At 44.8% G+C, this 27,437-nt stretch overlaps 1 protein-coding gene across 4 annotated transcripts in view; it reads right to left on the reverse strand.

The window, feature by feature from the left end:
• ARHGEF9 (Cdc42 guanine nucleotide exchange factor 9) overlaps positions 1-27,437 on the reverse strand; it is a 307,995-nt gene that overhangs the window by 248,336 nt on the left and 32,222 nt on the right. For all 4 annotated transcript variants that reach the window (XM_054039989.1, XM_054039990.1, XM_054039987.1 and 1 more), the window contains 3 exons: positions 15,419-17,442; positions 4,690-4,837; positions 1,072-1,181 (listed from right to left, as the gene is read on the reverse strand). In XM_054039989.1, coding sequence (XP_053895964.1) covers positions 1,072-1,181; positions 4,690-4,837; positions 15,419-17,374 — 2,214 coding nt within the window. In that variant the 5' untranslated portion in view covers positions 17,375-17,442. The remainder of the gene's footprint in view (positions 1-1,071; positions 1,182-4,689; positions 4,838-15,418; positions 17,443-27,437) is intronic.

Raw genomic sequence — 27,437 nt, forward strand, 5'->3', positions numbered from 1 at the left:
CAGAGTACACACAGTACAATCAGCAATACAGCAATGGAAGTGCATCCTGCCTGAACACAGCAGAAAGCTCGTGGAGGAAAGCTCCAGCTACCCTACTCCCCACCATGGCAAACATAAGCAAGAACCAGATTGATTCTGGTCCTAAATTGATTTGCTTACATATTGTCTAAAGCTATTTCTGAGTCTCCCATCTGATCAGCAAAAAGCAGCTTCCCCTCCCCACACCAGCTGGGAAATCATTCAATGTACAGTACATAGAGGATTAGCAATATAGCTGGCTCGTGATTAAGGCAAACCAAGACCCTCTCATGAGATGTGCTGGCCACCTTCAGCTCCCAATGAAGGGCTTCCTCCCAGAGCCAGGCTCAGGAAAGACAAGTGTCACAAAGAGTATCATGTAGTGAACCTGACTCCCAGAAAGCAAAGACATAGCACGAGGCAGCTCCCAAGAGAATTCTGAGCCTGGAGATGCGGTGATATGCAGATCGGGGAATGCTGGCACAGTTCTTTGCTAATTTTCTTTGATAGGTGCCTACAACTTTCTAGCTCCAAGACAAAGATCCAGACTAGTCCCCACAACACCAGTGGGTTTCACTAGTGAGTTTGGAGATTACACTGTCAAAAGGAAAAGCATCTGGATGTCATCTGTATTTGCAAAACACTTTGGAAAGAATAGACACATAAATATGTCACAGAGATAGCGACAATAATGAATCCAAAGGACATACGGTAATAAAACTACAGACAATTTGAAATTACACAGTTTCCCCCCATCTGCGAGGAATATTCAGCCAAAAGGAAGGGAGGGCCCAGGCCCCGTGTTAGGTTGTAATGCCTCTGATTTATATCCGATGGGAACTAAACTGGGCAAAAAAGGTTAATGCTACAATCTTTATATTGCCATAAAATAATCCACACTAATTACAAAAAAAAAAATCTGCTGCTACAGAAACTGTGTTCTGGATTCTGGAAGCTTTTACTAAAGCATATTGTCAGATTATAAGGCTAAGTACGCACCAGACAAATGCCAGCACTAGAGCAGGTAAAAACATATTTCAAACAATGCCTTACTTTATTGACTAGCAGCTGTTCAGCTCCAGGCTTCAGGGGCTTCCATCTACTTCCACCATTCCTGCCATCTCTGCGTACCTCCAGAGTCTTTGAACCCAGGTCATTCTCAGCTACAGGACAAAATCCACACAGAAAGGAATTAAAGGATAAACACCATGTTCTGGCTCAGTCTGTGGGGTGAGGGCTGTTTTGAATGAAAGAAACAAGACAGTGTGAAAATACTCCTTCAAGCTTTACTTTTTTCTAAAAAAAATAAAAAAGTAGAAAATTTATTTCAGTGCCTAATTCATACTCTTGAGATGGAAGAAAAGTATCCTAATTTGGATGCTGTGGAAATTCAGACATCACTTAAGAGCTCAGGCCCAAATTCAGATCTGGCGTAGGCAGACATGCTGGATCACAGGCCAGGATGCTATTCCACAAGCACAGGAAGAATATAATCTGAATACATTGTTATTAAAGGTCTGGTATCTCAAGGACCGTAAGTTCTAAAACACTTCTTATACATCTTTGGAAATCTGGGGTTCCCAGCCTTGGTGGTCTGCAACACGAGACACCTTGAAGTGGTAACTGCTCCTTTAATCTACGCAAATCAAGGACAGGCCATTAAAAGGCCAAGTACCAGAGAAGCCAGGATGTTTTCATCATCCCAAGCATCCTAGGCCAGTCCACCCATGGAAACAATTGCACTTCAACGGATTTGCACCTACTTACACCAAGTCTGAACTTGGCCCTATAGACAACTGAGCACCCCCTGAGGATTCTATACCTGAAGGTGCAGCTGGCTATTAAGGAGATACAGATTAACTAGGAGGAGATGATTTAAGCATAACTTACCTTTTATTAAATTCAGCTATATTGTTCTAATCAACCATGAACCCAGCTCTTCCTCCCAACCCCCACCCGATGGGTATGGCACAGTTCTGGGCAGAAGCCTTTGCTCTAGTTTAGAGAAGTCTATTTCCCTCTCATATTGCCCATGATTTGGTTTGAATCACTTCCGCCAGTCCACCCTTCACACAATGCTTGCCTGGAGTGATATCCATGGGGAGAGATGAGCTGTAGAAAGGCACCACACGTAGGTCTGCAGCTGCTGCTAATGCAGGCTCCTGAGTCAGCAGGCCACACGTGGCTTGAGCAGAGCACAGACAGCGTGCGTGCCTGAGTGTTCATTCGCTTCCCCTGGGGTCTGTCAGCCCTTTCAGGAAGGAAAGAGCTGAATTCCGGAAAATTTGCCTGAGAGATGTATAACACTGATTGCCCTCTTTCCAATCCACCCCTAAGTCCAGACAGCAGTTGCACTCAATGCTAACCTAGGATGGCTGTATGACTCAGGGATGGGCCCAAACCAAAATCCCAGATCTAAAATATCAGCTCCAGACTGTGAAACTGGCCAGGGACAGGATGAGCTGAAACCCTGTATCCAAGTACTCCTGAGCTTTGGGAAAGTGGAGATACAAGTCTGGATCTGAACTCTGCAGATCAATTTCACCTCTACCTTACAATGGCTCTATGTGCAGTGGGTAGTGATACAGTTTGGAAGCTAACAGCATCTGGCAGACAGAATCAGCTAGACCTTATAATACAAATTTTAGCTATGAACTGCTCCCCATGCAGACAGGATCCTTCCAATGGCAAGCCTGGAGGTGTGGTTTACTCTATAGCACATTAAATGAAGACCTACTGACTACTGATCCTACACATCTCTTATCATACTACCATGCTGTGCTTCTACTGTGCCATTCATGTGAGGATCTCAGAGTACTTCATAATCGTTCAGGGGTGTTAAAACATGGCATTTTGTTCTGATTCCCAGTGATAAGCTAACCATGAAATTCATACCCATGGATCTAATCCCACACCCAACTGAAGTTTTGCTCCAGATCAGGATCCAGACTTGGAGATGATTAGATCTGGAGTTCTGTCTCAGACCCATCTCTAGTTATGGAATTGCATTCAGGGCTGCTTGGACAGGGAACCTGATTTTCTTCCAGCATTACTGGGAGAGAGAGAGAGAGAGAGAGAGAGAGAGAGAGAGATTGCACTGAAACCTATTTCCTAAATGCAGTACTGACATAGTCAGCCTGCTATTATTTTTAGCAGTGCATGTTTCTCTTTCTAGTCTCTCAAACAAACAAAAAACAAACCAAGCTGCAGTGTGAGGACTAATTATAACTAAAGGATGATACAAGACTAAAGAGGCAACATGCAGATTCTGTAACACTTGCATTCTTAATAAGGCTTATCCACTTCCACCCACACACTAGAAATGTATCAGTACAGAATAACATTCATTTTAGTAAGCAGCTGCTTCACCCTTTCACCACTGGTGCTTCTCATACCTGCTGTGCTGCCACCATCCATTAACACTTGGTTTCAATGAGTGGCATATTTGGATGTATCTACATGGCTGGGATTCTTGACCTGGACATACCAAGAACAAGAAATCCTAATGTTCAGGTATTAGTAATATTGACCCCTTAGGAAAGAACCTCCATACTCTATATGTCATTCTTCCTAATCAGGGAGGTTGGACATTGAAGACACCTATTAGATCATCAGCTCATCTCCCTGCAGTACATTCTCTCATGGAAGTAGATGACAGGGGATGGATACTCGATGATGGCCTGTTCTGTTCATTTCCTCTGAAGCACCGGCCTTGGCCACTGTTGGAAGACAGGATACTGGGCTAGATGAACCATTGATCTGACCCACTATGGCCATTCTTATGTTTTCTCCAGAGTAGTTTGGAGATAGAACTTGTACCAATTTCCTTGGCCAACTATTTCACAGCATACTAGATTGTACTCAGGTTTCTGATATTCTCTTCCCTCTTGATCAGAAAGAAGATCCAGATTGGAAAAAAGCTTTTCCTTCTGATGTCACATTCCCAAACAAACCTCCCACCTGGATCTCTGAGAAAATTTAGCTAATCATTCATCTTCTCAAATGGCAATATTTACAAAGAGACTACTAAATTACACAAAACTGTCCAGGACACAGAACTGGGAAGAAATCACCATGTACAGCTAATGAGGTGAAACCCCAAATCACAGGTTGCTAAAAGGTTTTTACACTTCAGAGCATCATCCATCTCCCTGTTGGGTAATGAAAATCTGGGGACAGGAATTAAAGAGGGTAAAGACCCATTATTTGCAATACACATGAAGATCCTAATTCATCAGGGTTAAACTCTCTACAGCTTGTGGTTATGGCAACCTGTTCCCCCAAGTTCCAGATTTATAACGAATACAGATGTAATTCCAGACCATCTCTCCTAGTCCCTAGCCCAATGCTTCCCTTGCTGCTTTGGTTGAACGGCAAGTTTGAGGGTACGTCTTCACTACCCGCGTCTCGTTAAGACGTGATATATCGATCCCCGAATGTGCTCACCGTCGACTCCGGAACTCCACCAGAGCGAGCGGAGGTAGCGCAGTCGACGGGGGAGCTGCGGCCGTCGATCCTGCGCCATGTGGACCCCAGGTAATTCAATCCAAGATACTTCGACTTCAGCTACGCTATTTGCGTAGCTGAAGTTGCGTATCTTGGATCGATCCCCCCTCCCCCCCCCCCCCCAGTGTAGACCAGCCCTAAGTAGTCAAATGAAAGGTGACTCACCACCAGTGCTCAGCAACATCCGCCTCCTCCAGCCCAGTTGGTCCAGCCCCATCGGAGTGCTTTGCGAAAGGGGTAAGGAGCGACATCTGTCCAACAGGATTTTGAAAGGAGGTGCTTGTGGTGATGGATGAAGAGGGTGAGACAGGGGCTGGAAAAAAAAAAATTGTGGAGTAGGAATATTATTGCCTATAGTTTGACAAAGGTCAGACTCAATTAGTGCAATGGCATGACTCATGCCTTTCTCCAAGACATTAAGCTCACTGTAATACACCCTAAATGGGCCAAACAAATCTGTGACCACTTAATTGTTTTCAATAGAAAGATTTAGACTTCCTGATCATCTCTGTATAGTATCAGCTTTCATTTCTAGTAGGTCACTAGCTTGAACTCAGATCCAGGGATAAAATTTTCAAAAAAGCATACAAATCATTTAGGAGCATAAGTCAATGGGACATAGGCTCTTAAGTCTCTTGGGCACTTTTGAAAGTTAGACCCAAGGTCACTAGTGGTCGAATATTGTTCCTTCATGGTTGTACTTTGTTGGCCTACCTGAAATAAGTAGTTTGTTATCTCAGTCTAGTTCCCATGTTGATGTGTCACAGTAATCACCACTACCACAATCCACATTAACTCAGAGAGGTCAATAATTGAATGGCATGGAAAGTGAACAACAATGTATGGGGACATGATTCCTCCAAAGCTGGAGGTGGCACACAGTCAGGGAGCAGTGTGAGGAGTTTGCACGGTCTCTGCGCGTGCTATGGTTAAAGAGGAAAACATCAGCTTCCAGTACTGGCTATCTTGCCTCTTACTCTATAATTTGTTTTAACTACAGATATCACTTTTTTTTTAAAAAAGCACACGCTCAGCTAACTTTACTAATAACACAGAATGACACTTAAGGCTGAGAGAGCCAAAGCAGTTCCAGCAATACCCTAGCTGAGTTATTCTGAGTACTGTGGATTTTGTTACTATAACAAGACCTGTATAAAAGTGAATTATCTCTCAGGTCCCCCAAACCTTACAAATACAGCTGCTTTTCTAGTCATTTGCATATTAGGTGTTTTCCAGTGCAATAAACAGAATCCTACACTTGGTCTTTGAACCGGACAGCAGGTTGCAACCTTGTTATGTATGGTAGGTATTCTTGTGGAGCAGGTACGTTCACTAAGGAGGCACAGAAGACCATGTGGGCAGGAAAGGATTCTGCACACCTAGGTGGAATTTTATTACTTTTGAGGTGCGTATGCTTGTAAAAAAGAACATTGAAAATTATCTAGACTATCCTGCCTCTTTAAGAACCAAATCCAATAGCTCTTGCCTCAGCTAAAATTAAAGTGTAGCATAGGGCTTGCTTCAGCCAAGTCAAAGCATGAATCATTGAAGGCAAGAAAAACTCACCTTGCTCCCTTCCAGACATGCTTCTGCCCCTCCCTGCAGTCCACATCTCCCCTCTAGTGTGATTGGAGGAATTAATTGTCTACAGCTGGTCCAACCTTGCTACCTAAGCAAATCCCCTCTCTCATTACAGACCACCTTCTGAAGGAGAGTGTTAACCCCTTCCCTGCCAACCCCATCAAAGAGTTTGTGTCTATCTGAAGCATCTGTCATTAGCCCCTTGTCTGAGACAAGATACCAGTGATATTTACCATTACTCAGGTCTGGGTTCCAGTTCATATTGTTCCTGTTAGAGCTGCAAAATTCAGATGTGAATACAAACTCTTCTAAATTCTGTTGAGTCTTCTGAGATAGGTTTTGGTTTGGCTTATTATAAGGATAGGGACCAATTGTGAAGTTACATTAGTAGGCATGAAATTGCAAGGGCTTCCAATCCTCATGCTTCAGGGCATAAGTTGATCACCAGATGGAATCAGGATAGAATATTTTTTCCACTCTCTCTCTCTCTCTCTCACACACACACATACACACAAAAATGGACAGTATTATATCATTAGCTGCATTATGTTCACATTACATCTTCTGAAGCATCTGTCACTGGAGTGTGTTATTCACAACACTTGTCACTGTTGTTTTCTGTCTCCCAAATGTATTTATATGGTGCCTGTCACCAACATTTCTAGTTCTGGGATCACAATTCCTATGTTCTTGCTAGAGATAATTTAGATCCAGACCCAGATTTAATCCAGTCAAAAACAGGAGTGGCAGGGAATTTGAATGTGAGGGGTTAGTTAGGATCCATCTCTAGTTCTTGACTGCACATGCCTCTGTACTCTTTCACTATGCTTAAAAATAGTATCAGAACATCTATTTCGATTGAAGGGGTCACACAGAAAGGAGTCAAAATTACAGAGGTGGTTTCCTTGAAAGTTGATTGCTAACTGCTAACATGACCCATACATTATACCCAGTGCCTGTGAAGTGCTACTGAAAACAAACAAACAAAAAGGCTTTGCTGTTAACTAAAGCAACCATAAAGTGGCTGAGTATTCTTTGGCTGTGCCTCCACCAAAGTAATAGTGAATCCAGACAAAGAGGAAATGGCCTTTTAAGGCTAATAGGAAGAACACTATAACTTTCCCTCTCTCAAGCAGTGACTACCTTTCATTAGCTGAAGAACAATTGTCTTGAAATGGCCAAATGTGCAGTGACTATCTGAAGAATGGCTTCATTTTTTAGAGTTACACAATTCCAAATCAGGCTTTTATTTTTATCCTGACAAATGATGAGTCTCAGACACACTCTGTAAGTTAGGAAATCAGCAGAATTTTCTGTGGACGATGTAACAGTACCAACTGGGAGATTCACCGGTTCCAAGGGACCATTGTGATTACCTAGTTTGACCTCCTCTGCAACACAGGCCACAGAACTTCCAAAATCATTCTTAGAGCAGTTCTTTTAGACCAGGGATCGGCAACCTTTGGCACGCGGCCCTCCAGAGTAAGAACTCTGGCGGGCTGGGCCGGTTTGTTTATCTGCCGTGTCCGCAGGTTCGGCCAATCGCGGCTCCCATTGGCCGCGGTTCGCTGCTCCAGGCCAATGGAGGCGGCGGGAAGTGGCACAGGCTGAGGGATGTGCTGGCTGCCACTTCCCGCTGCCCCCATTGGCCTGGAGCGGCGAACTGCAGCCAGTGGGAGCCGCGATTGGCCGAACCTGCAGACGCAGTGGGTAAACAAACCAGCCCGGCCCACATGCCAAAGGTTGCCGATCCCTGTTTTAGACAAACATTCAATCTTGATTTAAAAATCACCAGTGACGTAGAATCCACCATGACTATATGTAAATTGTTCCAATAGTTATTACCCTCTTTTTAGTAAGCTTTCGGGCTAGATGAGAGTTGCATCTATGTATCTTAGGTATTTACATGGCCCCCATTACCACAGTAAGTGAGTGCCTTTAATGTATTTATCAAAACATTCCTGTGTTTTGACGATAAATACATTATACAGATGGGAAGCTGAGGCAAACAGAGAATAAGTTACTTGCCCAAGGTCACGCAGGAAGTCTACATCAGAATAAAGAACTGAACTTACATTCCCCAAGTCCCAGGCTAGCACGTTACCCACTGGACCACCATTCTTCTCTTGATTAGGAGACACAATGGTAGATAAAGTAGGTTCCATTTCAAGGTACATTTACCAGCCATTCCAGCTTTATGTATTTAATGAATGCAGGAGGACTTCCTTGTAGATGAACTGGCAATAAGACTGGTTAACGGGAAGAGGTTTCAGGGAATGTGTGACATTTTATAGTTCTTTATTATTAATTATTATTATTTATAGGACAGTATGCCCAGAGACCTCAACTGGGATCAAAGCCCCAGTGAGCGGGACACCGTACAAACACATAGTGTAAGACAGATTGTAAACTGTTTGGGACAGGGAACTAATTAAAAAGCCACAAGTGGTTATAACACACTAATGTAGGGAGTAGGGAACAGCAGATCACAATTAGGGGAACATGTGGTTACATGGATTAGCCATGTGCCAACTAGCTGGCTGAGTCAAATATGTATGGATAAAGCCACCAGCCTTTACATACACTGCCAAACCTCTCACTGACAGCAAAATAACAGCATTCCCAGACAAAACACCAGTTAAAGAGAAAATAGAAGTTTTTGTCATTAAGATTTTACTAGTACCTTGTGGTTATTAAAATAAAAAAGTGTCTGAAAATCAGAACAGCTAGAGACAAATGGCCTTGCCACTAAAATGTAGCTACTACAGAATAGAACATAGCAGCCATTTGGCCCAAGCAAGATTTAAGAGAGTGGGGAAGTGAAGTATCATTTCTTGATTTGAAATATTAGTCTGAAGTTTAATCAGTGGTACTCCAGCTGTCAATGGGCCAATATTAACTGTGAGTTAGAGAGAGAACTCTGATGATCAGCTCTAGGAAATAGCCCTTCTCCTGGCTACTATGTAGTTACAGGTCTCTACAGTAATTTTTGCAACATTAAATGCCAGACAGCCAATGCAACAATAAACTAAACTGAAAAGGCCACTGTGAGAAGTTGCTGAACATTACCAGCAATTTCTTGTCAAATAGAGAAGAAGAAAATAGCAGCTTCTCCCAGTTGTGACAAGCAAATTGTACCAGCTGCTACAAAATGAAGATAAGCAAAGCTGCAAGTCTGTGGCTGAATTTAGAACTCCTGAGTCCAAGTCCTGTGCTTAATCAGCAGACTATGCACCTGCTATTCTCCTGAATGTACCAGTCCAGGCGGAACAGGCATGTGCAGAGAGAATGCCCTTCTGAGTCCCTGAATTTCCCAGGTATATCCACATGGTGTGCAGTTACTGCATGAGAAATTATATGTGCCACTCATGAATTAAAGCATCAGTTACTCTACTAGCAAATAATGTTTGCTAGCATTGCTCACACCTCAAAACGTGGACTGCTTTATGGGAGATCGTTGGTCATGCTCCCCACTAATATGGCCTGCTTTATGGGGGATCTTTAGTGGCAGTAACAATTCAAGCAACTCAATGACATTCACCAACACTAAGGTGAAGAAGGGGGCTGTTCCACCAATGACCTTCAGCAGTATCAACCACAGAACGAGGGATCACTTCATAGCAATCTGGAGCAATAGCTGCCTGTTTTATAAGAGTGGCAAGGGTCTGTGCATGAATAATCTGTTGTGGCTCAGGCGCAGACAGCCATCTTGACACAGCACCCTAATCCTATGCTGAAGATGACCTTCCAGACAGGGCTGCAGTCTGCAGGAATCTGACTTTCACAGCTCTGGCTGCAACATGCCCCCAGAAAAAGGTAATAGAGACAACTGACTTACTTACCGGCTTACTCCATGCAGCTACAAGAATCTGCTGCTAGAAGGAATCCTTAAGGAATCCCTTTGGACTGAAAATTCAAATCAGTAGGTAGCTGGTAAAAAGTTAGTTCCTGAAAATCGAAACATACTGATTTCACCAATAGCCAGCAGAGGGCACAAAAGGATTGCAGTTAAAAGCCAGCCATGCTTTCACAGTTAAGCGCATCAGAGGGGTAGCCGTGTTAGTCTGAATCTGTAGTGATTCAGTATTGCTCCCAATACTTCTGTTAGTCTTAAAGGTGCCACAGGACCCTCTGTTGCTTTTTACAGTTAAGAGTGACACTTTCCTATTTAGTGTGGAAAAGGCTGGGCTGAAATACTCAGTACCTGGAGGTAACTGGGATGGGGGGGGGGCGGGCGGGGGAGAAGGTGTCAACAACAGAAGTGGGCATGAAGTGGTGTTTGAAACATGAATCCAGACTGAAATTTGGTGATTGTCCCCCATATCATTCCAAAACCACAGATCTATAACACCCCTCCCTCCCTCCCAAGAACTGGATGATTAGAAATCAAGAGCTGGATTTTGCATTTTAGGCGTGTGTATCCTCTAAAGTCTAAACCATTCTACAGCAACGACAACCAGGCATCCTCCCTTCCCACCCAGCCACCACCTCATACTGATGGAAGCTGGTAGAGTACATCGTTACATCAAACTTGGGTATGCCTGGCTCCAGGCTGACTTTTTTCCGAAATGCTGATATTGTAGGATCAGCAATTCGGCAATGCTAGATGCTGTGAGGTCCCTCCTGGGAGCTGTGTGCTCTTTTTGGGCGAGACAATGTGGATGCTAGATTTCTTGGAATGGTAGAAATGAAGATGGCAGCTTTGGCCAGTTTGCAGGTCGGGTTTTGAAACTGTCTGAGCTCCAGAGGAACCTGACGTTCACCTTACCAGTTGTTTCTAATATTTAGCCATAAGCTTAAAATCAGGATGCAGATTTTACTCTGGCGCTGGGGTAGTTCAGCTTGTTAAGGTTATAACTAACTTTCCATTTGCAACCTGATTTTAACTCCTACTATTCTTTAAATTCCTCAAATCCTTTCTGGCTGAATAGTTTGATGTGTCCCAGGAAGAGAGGAGAATTTTGAGTAGGGTCTGAGAGCAAATGGACAGGGCAAGTTTAAAGTTAACTAAAAGTCTGAAAAATAAGTAGTTTTTACCCTTTAAAATTATTATTATTATTATTTATATTAGGGTAGTGTCTAGAGACCCTCATCAACATTAGGATCCCATTGTTCTAGACATTGTACATACACATAACAGCAGACAGTCCCTGCCCTGAAAAGCTTACAGTCTATGACAGCCAAAAAGGGAAACAGAGGCAGAGAGAGATGACTTGCCCACAGTCACACAGCACGTCAGCATTAGAGCTAGCAATAGATCCCGGTCCAGTGCCCTGTGCACTAGACTACACTGCTTTTAGCTTACTTGGGAATGTCTGATCTCACAAAGAGCCACGTCTGGAAACTCCACGTCTGTTTTATTCATTTGTCCTCAATGAGGACCAGGGCCTTTGTATATTTTATGGAAGGTTGTTTTGCAGATATTGACTATGACTATTCAACTTCTGAGAAGTTTTCAGGATCCCTGGCAGATTTTAAGCCTCACAGGATTTATCACTTAGTCTTCACTGCGGCTGGATTCTCATCTTTCCCATCTGAACCACCACCCTAGCATCACCTGCCCCTACACATGCCAAGTACTTCACCTGAAATCCAGTCCCTTCTCTGAGCAATGGAACCACAGCCTAGAGAGGCGGGGGGGATCTGCTCACAGGTGTCCAGGGGCGGTTGGATTTGTCCCTGTATCAGCAAGAGCACAGAGATCTCTACTAGTGTAACACTCCAGTTTAAGCATGTCGAGTTTGGGATTAAATATTTCCAACTGCCACTCCCTGATCACACAATCAGGCAAATCCCCCAGATACATAAGAATATTTTGTATAGGAATTCCAGATGGGCTCTCTGCTCCCTTCGGCCCTGTGCCCACTGCTGCTGCTTTTTCAGCATCTTCCTCCTTTGCAGCTATTTTGGGTTTTCCTCTTCTGCTCCTGCTAGAACACTAGTAAGTTGTAACTGCTTCTTATTCTCTAGCCACCACCATATCCAGCTTTGGAAAACCAAGTGAAAACTGCCACCGGCCAGATATTTTCCCTTTAACCTGAATGTTCTTTTCACCAAAAGAAACATGAGCGTCCTGGACTCCTGAGGATGGACGACACATGAGTTGTTACAATTATTCTCATCATACTCCACGGGAATTCATGGGGAAGTTTCCTGCCCAATTATCTCAAGTGGTGTACTTGATTACGTTTGTTGGTAATGTTTGTGAGCTACAGCAGGTCAGCCATGATCAGAGGACACATCACATATCCTGTTCATGCAGCTGATCTGGGAAATCATTTAGATTTAGCTATAAAAGCCCTGAGATTAGATATAAAGATATATACATTGCACTCAGCTAGCTACTGGGTTGGAGAGATTAACGTTAGCTTGCTTGTGCAGTCCGTCACATTTCCACATTGCCTCCTATGAACTGAACGCTGTCTGACAAGCCGTTGCCCTCTCTTCAGTCAAGACCCTCTTAAGGGGCATTTCTTCCATGAGGCTCACAAGAAGGGATTTATCATTAAACAGTTAATTAATGTTTAAACTGTTCTCTTGCCCAGTGCATTCCATCTTGTAAGTGTCTGTTATCAGACGTCAAGCTCTCTGGGACACAAACTGTCTGTTTTTGTGTATTGTACAGCGCAGTGCACATTGTCAGGGCCAAATTAATATAGCAAGAAATGATACACATCAGAATAGCCATATCCATTTCAGCCTGGAGTTTGGCATCCAGGAATGTTTACCTCAGTATTTATAATCTGCTGCCAATTGCCAAAACATCTCTTTTTGGCTCAGATGTTGTAATGGCCCCCTTTTCCAAGAGAGACTAGTCTCATAACCTCTGCAGTGTCCGGTCTCTTCAAGCCAGGGGAAGGGAGGAAAGTTGTTCATGAACTGGCAAGCATTCCCTTTCTGGCATCTAAAAAATGCCTCCCATCCTGTCTCAGGATCACTAGCAGTGGCCTGTGTGAAGCGAATAGCTGCGTCTCAGTCCAGTTCCAGGAACACAGGCATCCACAAGTCTCCAGCACTACTGGTACTGAAAGGAATGTGTGCCTTGACTGACTGGGCCAATGACTGAATGGGCCCCATGTGTTGATGATCTCTCTAATACATAGAAACTGGTCCCTCCAGGACAGGCTTGAGGCCCAGCATGTGACAATGAGGGGTCAGAGCACACCACTTTTGCTGCCCACACTATACCTGTCCCACATGGAGAGGTACATAGGTACTCAGAGGTTACAGAGATGAGCACAGAATAAGGCCTTGATCCAAAGCCCATTGAAACCCAGTGGGAGTCTTTTCACTTCAAAGGCCTTTGGATTGGGCCCCAGGTTCGGCACCAGACCACTGTAGAAGTCAGACATTTTCTGGTGCTACCAACCTGCAATATTTCACCTGGAAAATTCTTTTTTTTTAAATAGACTTACAACTTGGCTCTAAATACCACAATTGATTGTTCTTTGGAAGGTCTTTAGAAGACTTGTTGAAGCTCAAACTGTGGCAAAATGAAAGTAAACTAGGGCTGGGGCTTTCAAAGGGGGCTATCTGAGTTAGATAACCAACACTCTTGACTTTCAATGGGAGTCAGGCACATAACTTAGACTGCATGTTCTTTGGGGCAAGGACCATCTCTTTTTCCTGTGTTTGTGCAGCACCTAGCACAGTGGGGTCCTGGTCCATGACTGGAGCTCCTAGATGCTACTGTAATTCAAATAATAAATAACAACAGCTCGAGGTCCATTTGAAAATCCAAGCCTAGGGGCTGAAACGAAAGTGCTGAATACACTTTATCCACTGGATGCTTACAAATCCCGCGTAACCTGAAGAATTTCAGCACTTTAACCGCTACTTTTCAGAGATTCCAAGACCAGAAGGGTCTTGTGATCATCTTGTCTGCCCTCCTGCATAGCACACACCATAGAACTTCCCCAAAATAACTTTTAGAGCAGATCTTGTAAAAAAACATCCAAGCTGGATTTTAAAATTGCCAGTGATGGAGAATCCACCACACCCTCGGTAAATTGTCCCAATGGTTAATTACCTCACTGTCAAAAATTTACACCTTATTTCCAGTCTGAATTTGTCTAGCTTCAATTTTGAGCCTTTGGGTCATGATATATCTTTCTCTGCTACTTTGAAGAGCCCATTATTAAATACTGGTTCCCTATTTAGATGCATATAGACTGTAACCCCTTAACCTTCTCTTTGTTAAGCTAAATTGATTGAGATCTTTGATCTATCACTCTAAGGCATGTTTTGATCATTCTCATGGTTTTTCTCTGAACCCTCTTCAATTTTATCAACATCCTTCTTGAAATGTGGGCACCAGAACAGGATACAGGATTCCAGCAGCAGTCACACGAGTACCAAATACAGAGATAAAATAACCTCCCTACTCCTATTCAAGATTCCCTTGTTTCTGCCTCCCAAGATTGCATTAGCTGTTTTGGCCACAGCTTTACACTGGGAGATCGTGTTCAGATGATTATCCACCATAACTCCCAAATCTTGTACAGAGTCACTGCTTCCTGGGATTTCCTATCCTGTAAGTATGGCCTATATGCTTTGTTCCTACACATATGTGTTTACATTTAGATGCATTAAAACACAATGTTTGCATGTACCCAGTTTTCCAAGTGATCCAGATTGCTCTGAATCAGTGACCTGTCCTTTTCATTATTTAGCATTCCTCCAATTTTTGTGTCATCTCCAAACTTTATCAGTGATCTAGTGTTTCCTTCCAGGTCACTGATAAAATGTTAACTAGTGTAGGGTCAAGAACCAATCCCTGGGACTCCACTGGAAACACACCCGCTCAATGATAATTCTCCCACTTACAATTATATTTTGAGACCTATCAGTTAGCCAGTTTTTAATCCATGTAATGTGTGCCATGTTAATTGTATATATTTTTTTAATTTTTTAATCATAATGTCATACAGTACCAAGTCAAATCTTTGAATGAGTTAAATGTGTGTGTGTCGGGGGGAACTAAAGATGCTTTTTGGAAATAACTATAAAGTTTCTCTCTATGCTGGGGCTGTTTTTGCCACAGCTACCCTTCCACAGGCACATTGATATGTGTGAGGTGGCCAAATAGTTCTAAAACAAGTAGCTCAGAGATACCATCAGCCTACTGACTCCTTTTTTGTCTGCTTTAAAAGATGTGTCCATTGCCTTCATCCATATATGATATGAAGGTCTAATTGAATTGGAAGACCAGATAAACTATAACAAAACCAGTTTTGTCCGCAGACCTTCTACCCAGGAGGGAGTATTGTATAGTGTCTTATTGCGACAGTGTTACAGTGAAGATTGGTCATACCTTTCCATTGTTGAGTTCCCCGAAGGAGACAATTGTACAGAGGCTCATCTGGATCTGATGGCACACTTTACTATACTTAAAGTGATTTGCTTTGTCTGGCCTCTCCATGGAAATTTGTTCTCCTGGTAAACTTATTTCATGTTCTTTGATAGGAGAATCCTCCAATTCTAAAGCTTTCTCATTATCTGTTGCATGTTTTAAAAGAGTAACTGCAAAGAGGCCTTGAGTACAAGTCAGAGCACTCTCTGGGTCCCGAGTATCCAGTTTACTCTTAGAAAGATCTTGAGAATGTGATTGAGTCTTGTCCAGGTCCTGAATATCCACTGAAGTACTCCTAGTGTCCTGAGTATACTTTGGAGTGCTACTCAGTTCCTGAATACCCAGTTTAGTCTTAGCCCTGTCTTTCAAATGTAACTCAATATTTCCAAGTTCCCAAGCATCCGCCACCGGAGAGCTGCCCGAGTCCCGAGCATCCGCCGCCGGAGAGCTGCCCGGGTCCCGAGCATCTAATTCAGTCACAGGCATGTCTGGAAACTGTGAAAGAGCCTTAGATGGGCCTTGTGTGCTTAACAGAGCATAATGGTCATCTGGAAGTTCTGGCAGTGGGGAGATGGATGGACCTGGCCCAAGGTCAGAAAGTTCGTTAAAACTATCATTCTCATTGTCCAGAGCAGAGCTGCTGATCTCTTCAGATAACTCTGCTTCAACACTTTGCTGAGGCAGCACTTTTCCTGTTGAACTCTCAGAACTATGATTATCCCAAATCCCAGAATCTGGAGACCGCAATGACATTCCCGTTGAAGAGAAAGCTCTGGCATTTTCATTCTGAATAACCAAAGATTCTTTGTGGGAGGAGGCTTCCTGCCTCTGACTTCTGAAATTGGACTGAGGTCTTTGTTCTCCCTGTGAAAATGTCCGGGAAGAGCCTCGCCACTTCCTAGCTGCCTCGGCCACACTGTTAAAGAACCGAAGAACACCACCAAAGTGACTGGCTTTCATTTCACTGTTTGATTTTTTAGGATGGCTAAGATTCTCCTCACATCTCGTATCAAAGTCAAAATAAGAAGCAGAATTATCAGTTATATTTTCTAAGTTCTGGAAATTTGTTTCAACACTTTGATTGAGCAACTTTGAATTATCTTTGCTAGACAATGAAATTCCCTTCAGATAGCTCCAGACATCAGAGCTTTTTCCTCTCCTGCTCTCCTCAGGAAGCATGGGACACCTCTTTTGATTGTCCCTTTCTGTAATCGCAGAACTCTTAGAGTTTTCAAAATTCAAAAGCTTGCTCTTTCTAGCTGATATTTTATGGCAGTTACTATCATTATCTTCATTGTGTATTCTGACACTAATATCCCTGAGCCATTTATTTTCATTGGCATCAATTTCTGGAATGCTGACATTTAACTCTACATCTTCAAAGGAAGAATCCAAATCATCGATGTACCCTGCATACGAATGACGGAAAGGCCTCTGACTGTCAGCTAGTTTCTTAATCCTGTAGACTGCCCTTTGGTCACTGTCCTCCTGGTCCTCCTCAGGGATGCGAGAAACTTTGGCTTTGGAGGGTCTCAAATCCACATTTTTAGACATGCTGGAGGTTCTTAGCTTTTTAAAGGACCTCACCCTCTCCATGAAGGACATCTTGCGTTTTTCTTCTAAGATCTCTGAGGTATCTCCTAGCAGGATCATGGACTGGGGTCTTTTGTTATTCATGGAGGGACCTTTCCTTCGGCTAACAAAATTCCAAATCCGGTTGCCCTTGGCTTTCTTCTTATACCTGGCTGCCTCTTCCCTTGCATTTTGGTTGATGCCTCTGGAGTTACAGTGCTGAAGGTCACAAATCTTTAGTGTCTCAGTGCTCCCATCCTCTGGATTGGCTTGAAAAATCTTGTTCATGTATCCATTTGGCACCAGCCCAGCATGACCGTGCTGGCAATCTTCTATAATTTCCATAGTTCCAGTTGGCAAGTTGATGTAGAATGTCACAGCTCCATTGTCTTCAGAGTATTTTCTTCATGGGGCTTAAGGAAACAGAATAAAAGAATGCAATTAGCAACACAAAGGGATTTTAAGGTTACATTTCTCAAAACACCAAGGGCCAAATCCTGGCCCTACTGACATCAGTGAAGGTTTCATCATTGACTTCCATGAAGCTGAGTTTCTGCCCCACGCATGTGTAAAATTAAAGTTGCTTAAACATTGATTCAGTTGTGAGGAATTAGTGACTACAGATAAACTTCCACACATCAGTAAAAGGTACAAAAATACACACATTTTATGATAAAATCTCCTCTTGTCCAGTGGCTCAACATGGGTGCTGAACACACAAGAATTGGGGCGGGGGGGATTTCAGCAAAATCTCCTTATAAATGCAACTTACATCTTCACCAGACCAATCCATCATGAAGTAGCAACATATTTACCCTTGAGCAGTTCCATTCCTCTCCTGGCAGCCATTCCAAGAGGCTCCACAATGCTCCCTTCCCTGGAGCTCAGATAATTGATGGTGCGTCCATGCCAATTCTAAAGAGACAGTCTTTAGATCTCAACCCTGTAACTTTGTCAGCAGCATGGGGACCCCAATGCAGGACAGGGAGTTCCAAACGGAAGCTCTGCAGTCACCACTGTGATGTATCATAATGCGTACAGGTTCCACTGCCGTGAGCTCCAACGTACAATATTTGTGGTCAGGAATAAAACCACAAGAGCAAGGTGCAGCGAGAGGTGCCAGCAGCTCAGCTTTCTTTGTGAGGATATATTTGAACTCCCAGTCATATGCACCGCTGAAAGCAGAGCCTAACCCTCCTCTGCCACAGGTGGGTCCTTTGCCCAGTACAGCCATGCGCGGCAGAGCAGGATTCCTCTCTATGACATTGAACCTGCAGATCCTTGCCCAGGGCACAAGGCTGTTACACTTCAGTGCAGTTGCAAGCAGAGCCTGCATGTGGATATCAGTAAAGTTAAGCACTGAACAGAAGGAAGGCCTCTGAGCATTCTTATTCTCAACAGCACAGGGGAAAGCTAGTGGTAGGATGTGGGAAAAGAAAGGGTGGGTCTGAGAAGACTTAATAATAAATAAATTCGTGTGGCCTTCCTCCTGCTTCTAGGATGGAGGAATAGCGGACTGCACAGCAGCACTCTCAGTAACAAAGGATTGGGGCTCCTTCCCTATCCAGCTAATCACTTCTTAGTTTGCATTTCTATATGCAACCCCCACCCCGCACCTGCACTGTGCAGTTGGTAATTACATTAATTTTTATTAATAATCATGTTTATTACAGTAGTTCCTGAGGACCAACTAAGTTTGGTCCCATTGTGCTAGGTGCTGTACAAACATCAGGTATTAGACAAGTCCCTGACCCACAGGATTTACAATCTGAACTGACTTCATTTCAACCATTCCCACCAAATCTAAATTAATTGGGTGACACCTCACATAGAGACAGTCGAACCTACAAGGTTGGTAGAAACACCAGGGAACTCAGACGTTTATCCAAACTAGTTTGTGGCCCTTGAGTCAGCACCTCTTTAACACTGCACTTATTTTTATATGAATTAAAGGCATCTTGTTTTAGTTTGCATCTGCGCCCGTGTAAATGGCTATGACTCTGCTGATAATCGTGGAAATGGACAGAGGTGAAAGACAGTTACCTCCAGTGTAACATAAAATGCCAAAAACTCAAAGCAAACATACTGCCCTGCACAGATCTGGAAAAGTAGGGCAAGGTCATGCTTTGCTAATGGTGAGGATTCTCTGGACCACACTGCCCCAGCCCACACCGCCATCCAGCTTTGTGATGGAGAAATCTTAAAGGATGATATTCACCCCCCCCCGGGCAGAGGCCTTGCATGAGGCCTAGGCACCAATTAAGTCCCATTTAAACTCTATGTTGAGGGCTTAAGTAGCATCCGGGTGTCTTGTGCTGACCCCATTTGGAGATAACAGGAAAAATAAATAAAAAACTGCAATTTTTTGTTAAAAATACTCATTGCCAAGCGGGACTATTTGCCCTTCAGCAGCTCTGGAACTAGCCAAAGATTCCTAATCCCCGGGGCCGTTCAAATCACTTCACACACATGAATTATTCACAGTGATCACGGCTGTAATTTAAAGAATAATAGAAATGAATGGAACTGAATGGCTGGGAAGGGAGCATTTTAAAAGTTGAAAGCTGAAAGGCGACCACGCACACTGGGGTGAAAGGCAAAGTCACAAAAGGCTTTTACTTTTCTTTTCTCTTCTCCTTTACAATTTATAATGTATTGTTCTTTACTGGGGAGATTACATCTGGGGAAAAGAAGACTGAAAAGAAACATAATTGTCTACAAACACGTAAGAGGGATGTTTATAAAAGAGATCGGGATCAGTTTTGATTTGTCAAAGAGACCAAGCAGCTGATGAGCGCTCTACAAGGTTCACAAAGCAGGGTACAAAAGGGGCTTTAAGCCAGATGTGAATTGGAGCAGTTGCCATGGAGCCAGTTCAAGTGCACTGCTCCAGCTTCCCCTCCCTCCCCCCCCAGGCACTCTGTATGCTGCACAGACATATTGCTTTAGAGACTGGAGTTGAGGTGATGCCCCTTTAAGTCCCCTCCCACGGCCACTTTGCCCAAACCACTAAACAATTTGCAATTCAGTCACCACAGTGGACAATGATGATGCCAAAGAGATTCTAGTGTAAGAGCAAATGAGTGGCAGGAATGCGTAGCTCCAGGGCTGGGTGAAATATATCACCTCGAAGTCATCAGTTCAAATCCTGACTGACTTGCTAGTAAAAGAAAACTGTCCTGACGTGGCCTACATGAAATGAGCATGGTGGTCTCCCTTTAGTTCCCAGGGGCCACATCCCCAAAAACCCAAACACAAAAAAGGCTCCTTTGTTGGCAGTTTCAGTAAAGAAGCCAAAAACTGAATGGGTCCAAACCATTTTCAGAGCTGAGGGACAGCAGTGGCTCTTCTCATGCTCTAGCTGTTTTGAGGATAAACAGAGGCCTTCAGTCTGCCGCTCTAGCAACTCTGACCAGCTCTATATTCACGCCTACACATGCACAAACACACACACGGACAGAAGACTCAGGAGGTTTATCTTTATATAAACCACCTTAAAACTTTTTTAAGAAATAACTATTTGTGACCACATTTGCAATCACCCACACAACAGCAACAACACAGCTTCAACAGATACCTCCACCGCCAGCTGGCATGGCAGCAGACCCAGGGGGAGGTTTAAGAGGTCAACAGGAGGCTATCATATATTTGATGCGAGAGGCCCAGCTTATTTTCGGCAGCCTCTTACCAATTAAGTGTGCAGGACTTGTTATACTCCTCAAATCTCCTGGTTTCCCAGGCTGTGCGCGCTTGGCAACTGTTGGCCTTCCTCCTTGTGTACATGAAGCTAAATCTCCCTCTAGAGGGGAGCCTGTATGTTTGGCAGCCAGCTCTGTCCTATTATTAAAGCACCTGGGTTTGTGGGAGGCCCCCACGCACCTCCACCTCAGCTCTCCCAGGTTTTCAATCCAGCTGGAAAACATTAATTTTGCTCACTCCAGTTGGATGTATATGTTCTTCATCCAAAGCGTCTAAAAATGCTTGACAGGTGGTGGTAGTAATGAGCCGAGGTTTGCGAGAATTCTACGATGATCGTGCAGAGGAAAAGAAGGGGGGGCTACAAATGGGCTAACCTCCCATTGATTTCAATAAGATCAAAATCATAGTAGTGTCATTTCAGCAGTGCCCGGAGGCCACAACCGAGATTAGAAACCCATTGTGCTAGGCACGGTACAAGCACATAATAGCAAACAGTCCCTGTCCCAAAGAATCTACAATTTAAATAGGCCAGACAGAGAAAGGGTGGTGGGAAAAAGAGAGTCCCAGAGGTGAAGTGATTGGCCAGAGGTCACACAAGTCAGTTTTCAAGCAGGGAACAGAACTCAGTCTTGATCTAGCTAACTCAAATCACAATAGCAGTGAAGCCATGGCAGCACAGGCAAGCTGCTTGAGTACATATCGAGGGACCTGGATGGGCTTGTACAGCCCCTGCTGCTGCTGCTTCATTGCTATTGTTATCTGAGGTAGCTAATAGGTCTACATGTGCTGCAGTCACACCTCGGATTGCAGTATAAGATATAGCCCCGTTCGAGGCCCTAAGCCATAATCCATGCTGCTGCTAGCATTTTAAGAGCTGTAATGGCATAAAAAAGCCTAGTTCCCAAGTATAAACATGTGGGGAGGAAAGGCTACAAGAATGAGAGATAAAGTTTTAGTCATAATCCTGGTTTACAGTAAAAAGGATGTTTTTAAGTAAGGTTTGAACAGAGCAGTCTGGAAATATTTTTGCATGCATTTATTAACCAGATGACTAAACCTACTAGTCAACACCGATACCAGGTAGGGCTGCCAACTGTCTAATCACACAAACCTAAACACCCTTGCCCCGCCCCCTGCCCCTTCTCCGAAGCCCTGCCTCGCTCATTCCATCCACCCCTCCATCTGCCGCTCGCTCTCCCGCACCCTCACTCACTTTCATTGGGCTGGGGCAGGGGGTTGGGGTGTGGGCTCTGGGCTGGGGCTGAGGGTTTCAGAGTGTGGGACGGGGCTCCGGCTGAGCCTTAGGCACGAGATTGGGGTGTAAGAGGGGGTGTGGGGTGCAAGCTCTGGGAAGGAGTTTGGGTGCTGGAGAGGGCTCAGGGTTGGGGCATGGGCTCCATGAGGGGGTTCAGGGTTGGGGATTGGCATACGGGAAGGGGTGAGAGGTGTGGACTCTGGGAGGGAGTTTGAGTGCAGGAGGGGGCTCCGGGCTGGGACAGGGAGTTGGGGTGCAGGAGGGAGTGCGGGGTCCAGGAGGGAGTTTAGGTGCATGAGGGGGCTCCGGGCAGGGGCAGGAGGTTTGGGTGCAGGAAGGGGATCAGGGCTGGGACAGGGGCAGGGGCATGAGGTTGGGGTGCAGGAGGGGGTGAGGGGTGCAAGCTCTGGGAGGGAGTTTGAGTGCAGGAGGAGACTCCAGGCTGGGGTAGGGGTGCAGGAGGGGGTGTGGGCTCTGGAAGGGAGTTTGGGTGCAGGAGGGGGCTCCAGACTGGGGTAGGGGGTTGGGGTGCGTGAGGGGGTGAGGGGTGTGGGCTTCAGCCGGGTGGCGCTTACCTCAGACGGCTCCCCATCAGTGGCACAGCAGGGCTAAGGCAGGCTCCCTGCCTACCCTGGCCCCGTGCCACTCCCAGAAGCGGCCAACATGTCCCTGCAGCCCCTGTGGGGGATTAGAGGGCTCCGCGCGCTGCCCCTGCCTGCAGGCACCACCCCCGCAACTCCCACTGGCCACAGTTCCCGGCCAAGGGAAGCTGCGGAGTCAGCGCTCAGGGTGGGGGCAGTGCACGGAGGCCCCTGCACCCCGCAGGGACATGCCAGTCACTTCCGGTGCAGGGCCAGCGCAGGTAGGGAACTTGCCTTAGCCCTGCTGTGCCGCCAGACTTTTAGCACCTAAAATCTCCCAGTTTGGCTTCAGTAGCCTCCAGGAGATAAGAGCCCAATTCCAGGAGACTCCTGGCAAAACCGGGAGGTTTGGCAACCCTAATACCAGGAATAAGAAATGATATAGCATGTTGTGGAGGAGGGACACACACATGTTCTCTCTTGGAGACTTTATTTTTGTTCTACAAGTCATTCAAGCTGAAAATATACGGTTGTTCTTGGGGCATGAAAAACATAAGAAATCTGATGAGAAAACTGGGCTCTAAAACAAAAGGCCTTTCCGTCTGAAAGAATCATGAAAACAACCAAACAGGAAAGAACAAAGGTAATACCTCCACAAGAGAGCTCGGAGCGCGTCTCTCCTGTAATAAGCTGTAACAGCTGCACAGCCACCTTCACCACAGTCACTTGAAGAGCAACCCCAGGTCCCACAAAGATCCCCACCCATAAGAAGTTCATATAATTTAGTTGTAGGGACACAGCCTGCATAGAAGACAATTCTCCTCAGTGCCAGCTGGGGGAGTGGGGGATTACACCCAATCACTTAGGCTGCACCACCAGACAAGGCAATTGAAATAGGCTCAACTTGCAGGTTGCAGGATACATGGGACTCCCAAGTTGCTACTTGCTTTGCTTGAAATGAAAGGTCTGCTGTAAATATCAGTAAGTGCCCATTTCATCAAGGATAATGGCACAAAGGTCAGTGGACTTACTCTACATTTACACTGGTGTAACTGAGAACAAATTTTGACCGCAAAGTTTTTGGCTCTATCTGAACGAGGCCAAAACCAGCAAATCCTTGGAGCTTTACCTGTTGCTAGGGACTTATCTTCACTAGAGAATTATACCAAGTTAGAACACAACCTTGAGGAGCTGTTTGCGGACTAACACAACTTTGCAGTCCCTGTAGACTGGGATAAGTCATGTCCAACATCAGGGCCGTCCCTAGGGGGTGCAGGGCATAAGTGACAGATTCATCTCTTCCGGGACCGACCACCCTGGCCAATCGTACAAAAGTAATGGGCCCGGAGCGGTCACCCTGATTCGCTCTACCCAAGGGACCGCTCTGTCCAACATTGTGTCAGTTACTTGTAGGTAAATTCTGGTATCACTACAACTTACCCATAACCTGCTGACATGATGTTAAACTTCACTTGTTCCTGACTGCAAAAATTGTGGCCAATAGGGTGTTAGTTAGCACAACTCATCAAAGTAGAGTTCTAATTTGATATAATTTTCTAGTGAAGAAAACCCCGGAGCAAGATTCCCCTCACAACAGCATACATTCATATAAACCCTTTCCCCTCACAACTCATGGTATTCTCTGAAGTGTTCTTGCTTTAAAAAAAAAAAAAAAAAAAAAAAAAAAAAAAACACTAGGAGCTGTAACCCCCATCAAAATCACTTTGGTAGAGTTACACAAACTTCTATGTGCCATAATGGATTGGTCTACCTCAGGATTCTCATGCTTTTTGTTAGCATGACCCACATCCTAATAGAGAAACAGTCTTATGGGCACCTCCCCTCCATACACCATTTGCAATCACATAACATCCCTGTGGCTACAGCAGCAATTGCTTTCAACAGAAAGTCATATCAAATGTATATTTTTGTTTCTTTTAATGTGACTTAGGAAGTGGAGACAAGGGGGAGAGATAGCACCATGGCCTCAATCCAATGTCCATAGAAGTTAACAGAAAGACTCATCTAGACCTAATGGGCCTTTGATCAGGCCAGAGTGATTAATCAGTTTTCCTCAGATCTCAGAAGTGCTCCACAAACCCCTGTTCAGGGAATACTACTTTGTCTGGGATACTCCCTCTCCAGCCAGCCAAACTCTCTCTATTGTTTCCAAAGAGTCATTCGCAGCCTTAGCAAAATCCAGTGTTTCAGCACACTGATGAATCCTGGAAAGAGATTGGCTGATGAAGAAACTCTGATTTAAAGGATCTTCTGGCCCAGGCTGGATTTGATTCTGTCAAGAGATTTCAGTGATAGAGGAAAAACCTTTCACTGAACATTTGACAGTTTGGAATGACTGCAAGGCTGGCAGAAAACATTTTTGGCACAATATTTTATGTCATAACAGCCTCCAGGCCATGAGCAAAAGTATTTTTATTAAGCATTTGATGTTGTAAAGCTGCCCTGTGGCTTGAGAAGAAAAAAAAAACAGGATAAAATGCTTAACTTTTAGATCCTCTGTCTGGAATGGAAATGCGGAAGCTTTTTCATGGTTTAATATTTTTGAAGGACTTTCAAAGCCACAGGAACATTAAACGCCGCCTGAACTATTACTCCACAGCATGGAAGAAGATAAGGAAGTAAAAGGTTGGGGTTAGACGTTAGGTTAAAGTTCTTTGCAGTGGGTGAAATTCACCAGTGCAGAGAGCCAGCACGAGGCCTGTACACCGCTTACATTTCACTTCTGCCCTCAGAACAGGGCTTAAATACTGCAAAGGCCTCATGCCGGCTCTCTGCGAGGGGTAAATTTCATCCAGTAAGATACTAAGGGAAGTGGTCAAGGCGCCATCAAAGCAGATTATGAAGAGGACTTTGACTAGGAAGTTAATGGCAACGACACTGGGAGATGGCTTGCCAAATGGCAAGGCTAGACTGGGTAACCCACACTGTTATTTTCCAAACCTGCATTTTGGGCTGGGTGATCTCATCAGTTCTCACAAGCTACGCAGGATCAAATCTGGTCAGTAGTTGGATGGGAGATTCCCACAGAAAACCTCACATGCTACACATGTTAGCTGTTCCTTAGATGGCCCTGATGCCTCGAAGTCAGTACTGAACCTATGCTGTTAGAAGGGAACAGTCTTCAGCGTGAAAAGTAAACATTAAGTCCTGACTGTTTATGATAATTGAGGATCTCGTAAGATTCTTTGCAAGAATAGGAAGATAATCTTGGTATCCTGGCTAAGTTCCAACATGGGCATGGTAATTATGTTATCCCTATCTAAAAATTCCTGTTAATCAGCTGTTGCATATCACCTCAGAGGTGGCTGCACTGCAGTGGTGGGTGATGGGGGTGGGCTCCCGAGTAATTTGTAACGTTTCTTGAGATCTTTTGCATTTAAATCCACTATATAAGTAAAAGATTTTGTTTTTTATCCTGTGATAACCCATCCTGACCCTGTCCATAATCCCACAGACCAGCTGAACAACTGCTATACCATGGCCCACATAAAGACAGCCTCTGAATCACCTGTGCTTCCTGCTGGGGGACTTCCATGCATGCATGCATGAGAAGAGACTATTCCCTTCAGAGACCACCTCCCTGGCAAGATTACTTAGTAGTGCCTGAGAACTAAGCCTGCATTTTAAGAGTAAATCAATAACAGAATAGAACATGTCCATTGCCATGGAGATGGCTTTATGGTCATTACACTAGAGCGGTTCTTCAAATAAGTAGCCAGGCCAGGTGATAATCCATTTCAGCATTATCATACCTGAGAAATGCAAAGCAAATGCAGGGCCGTGAGGGTTGCACCAACTGCTGTACCAGAGACAGGGTACAAAGTCGAGCCTGCCTTGTCATAGGGCGAGGCCTCCAGCCTCAGTAGGTAAAGATTAGAAGAATTCACTTCTTCTTCTTCTTCTCCATTGGGAATGACTCTACAGGTTTTGTGAAGACAAATGGAAATAGAAAACTTTCTCTCATCTTCTAACCAAGACTATGGAAGGATCCTGTTTTCATGGGACGTATCTTACAATTTAAGAAAGTATCCAAAGGCTGCAGTTTTTAATATCTTCCCTTCCCCGCTTCAGTTCTGTGCCAATGGCCCCTAGAGTGCATAGAACACTGATCTGTGAGTGCCTTCAGGGTTGGGAAGCTTTGCAGTGCCCACAATGTGGAACTGGGCCATACAGGCAAAACAGAGCCTTAGGTTTTTCACTGGATTGTCACTATTGACTTTTACAAATGACCCCCTTATTTGGCAGCACCCCCAGAGTAATAGAAACATGTAGAGAAGTTTGGATAAAATAGGAAATCTTCTTCCCATCCCCACCCCCACATACACATTTCATAGAATCGTAGGCCTGGAAGGGACCTTGAAAGGTCATCTAGTCCAGTCCCCTGCACTCATGGCAGGACTAAGTATTATCTAGACTATCCCTCACAGGTGTTTGTCTAACCTGCTCTTAAAAATCTCCAATGACAGAGATTCCATAACCTCCCTGGGCAATTTGTTCCAGTGTTTAACTACTCTGACAATTAGGGTTGCCAACTTTCTAATTGCATAAAACTGAACACTCTAGTCCTGCCCCAGCCTTCCCTGAGGCCCCGCCCACGATCACTCCATCCCCCTCCCTCTGTCGCTCACTCTCCCCTACCCTCCTGAAATGAGTTCAAGGTGCGGGAGGGGGCTCTGGGCTGGGGCAGGGGGTTAGGGTGTGGGAGGGGGTGAGGGATCCAGCTGGGGGTACAGGCTCTGGAGTGGGGCCAGGGATGAGGGGTTTAGGGTGCAGGAGGAGGCTCTGGGCTGGGGCCAAGGGCTTTGAAGTGTGGGAGGGAGCTCAGGGTTGGGGCAGGGTGTTGGGGTGCAAG

This window comes from Malaclemys terrapin, chromosome 9 (assembly GCF_027887155.1).
Source record: "Malaclemys terrapin pileata isolate rMalTer1 chromosome 9, rMalTer1.hap1, whole genome shotgun sequence".
Classification (NCBI taxonomy): Eukaryota; Metazoa; Chordata; order Testudines; family Emydidae; genus Malaclemys; species Malaclemys terrapin.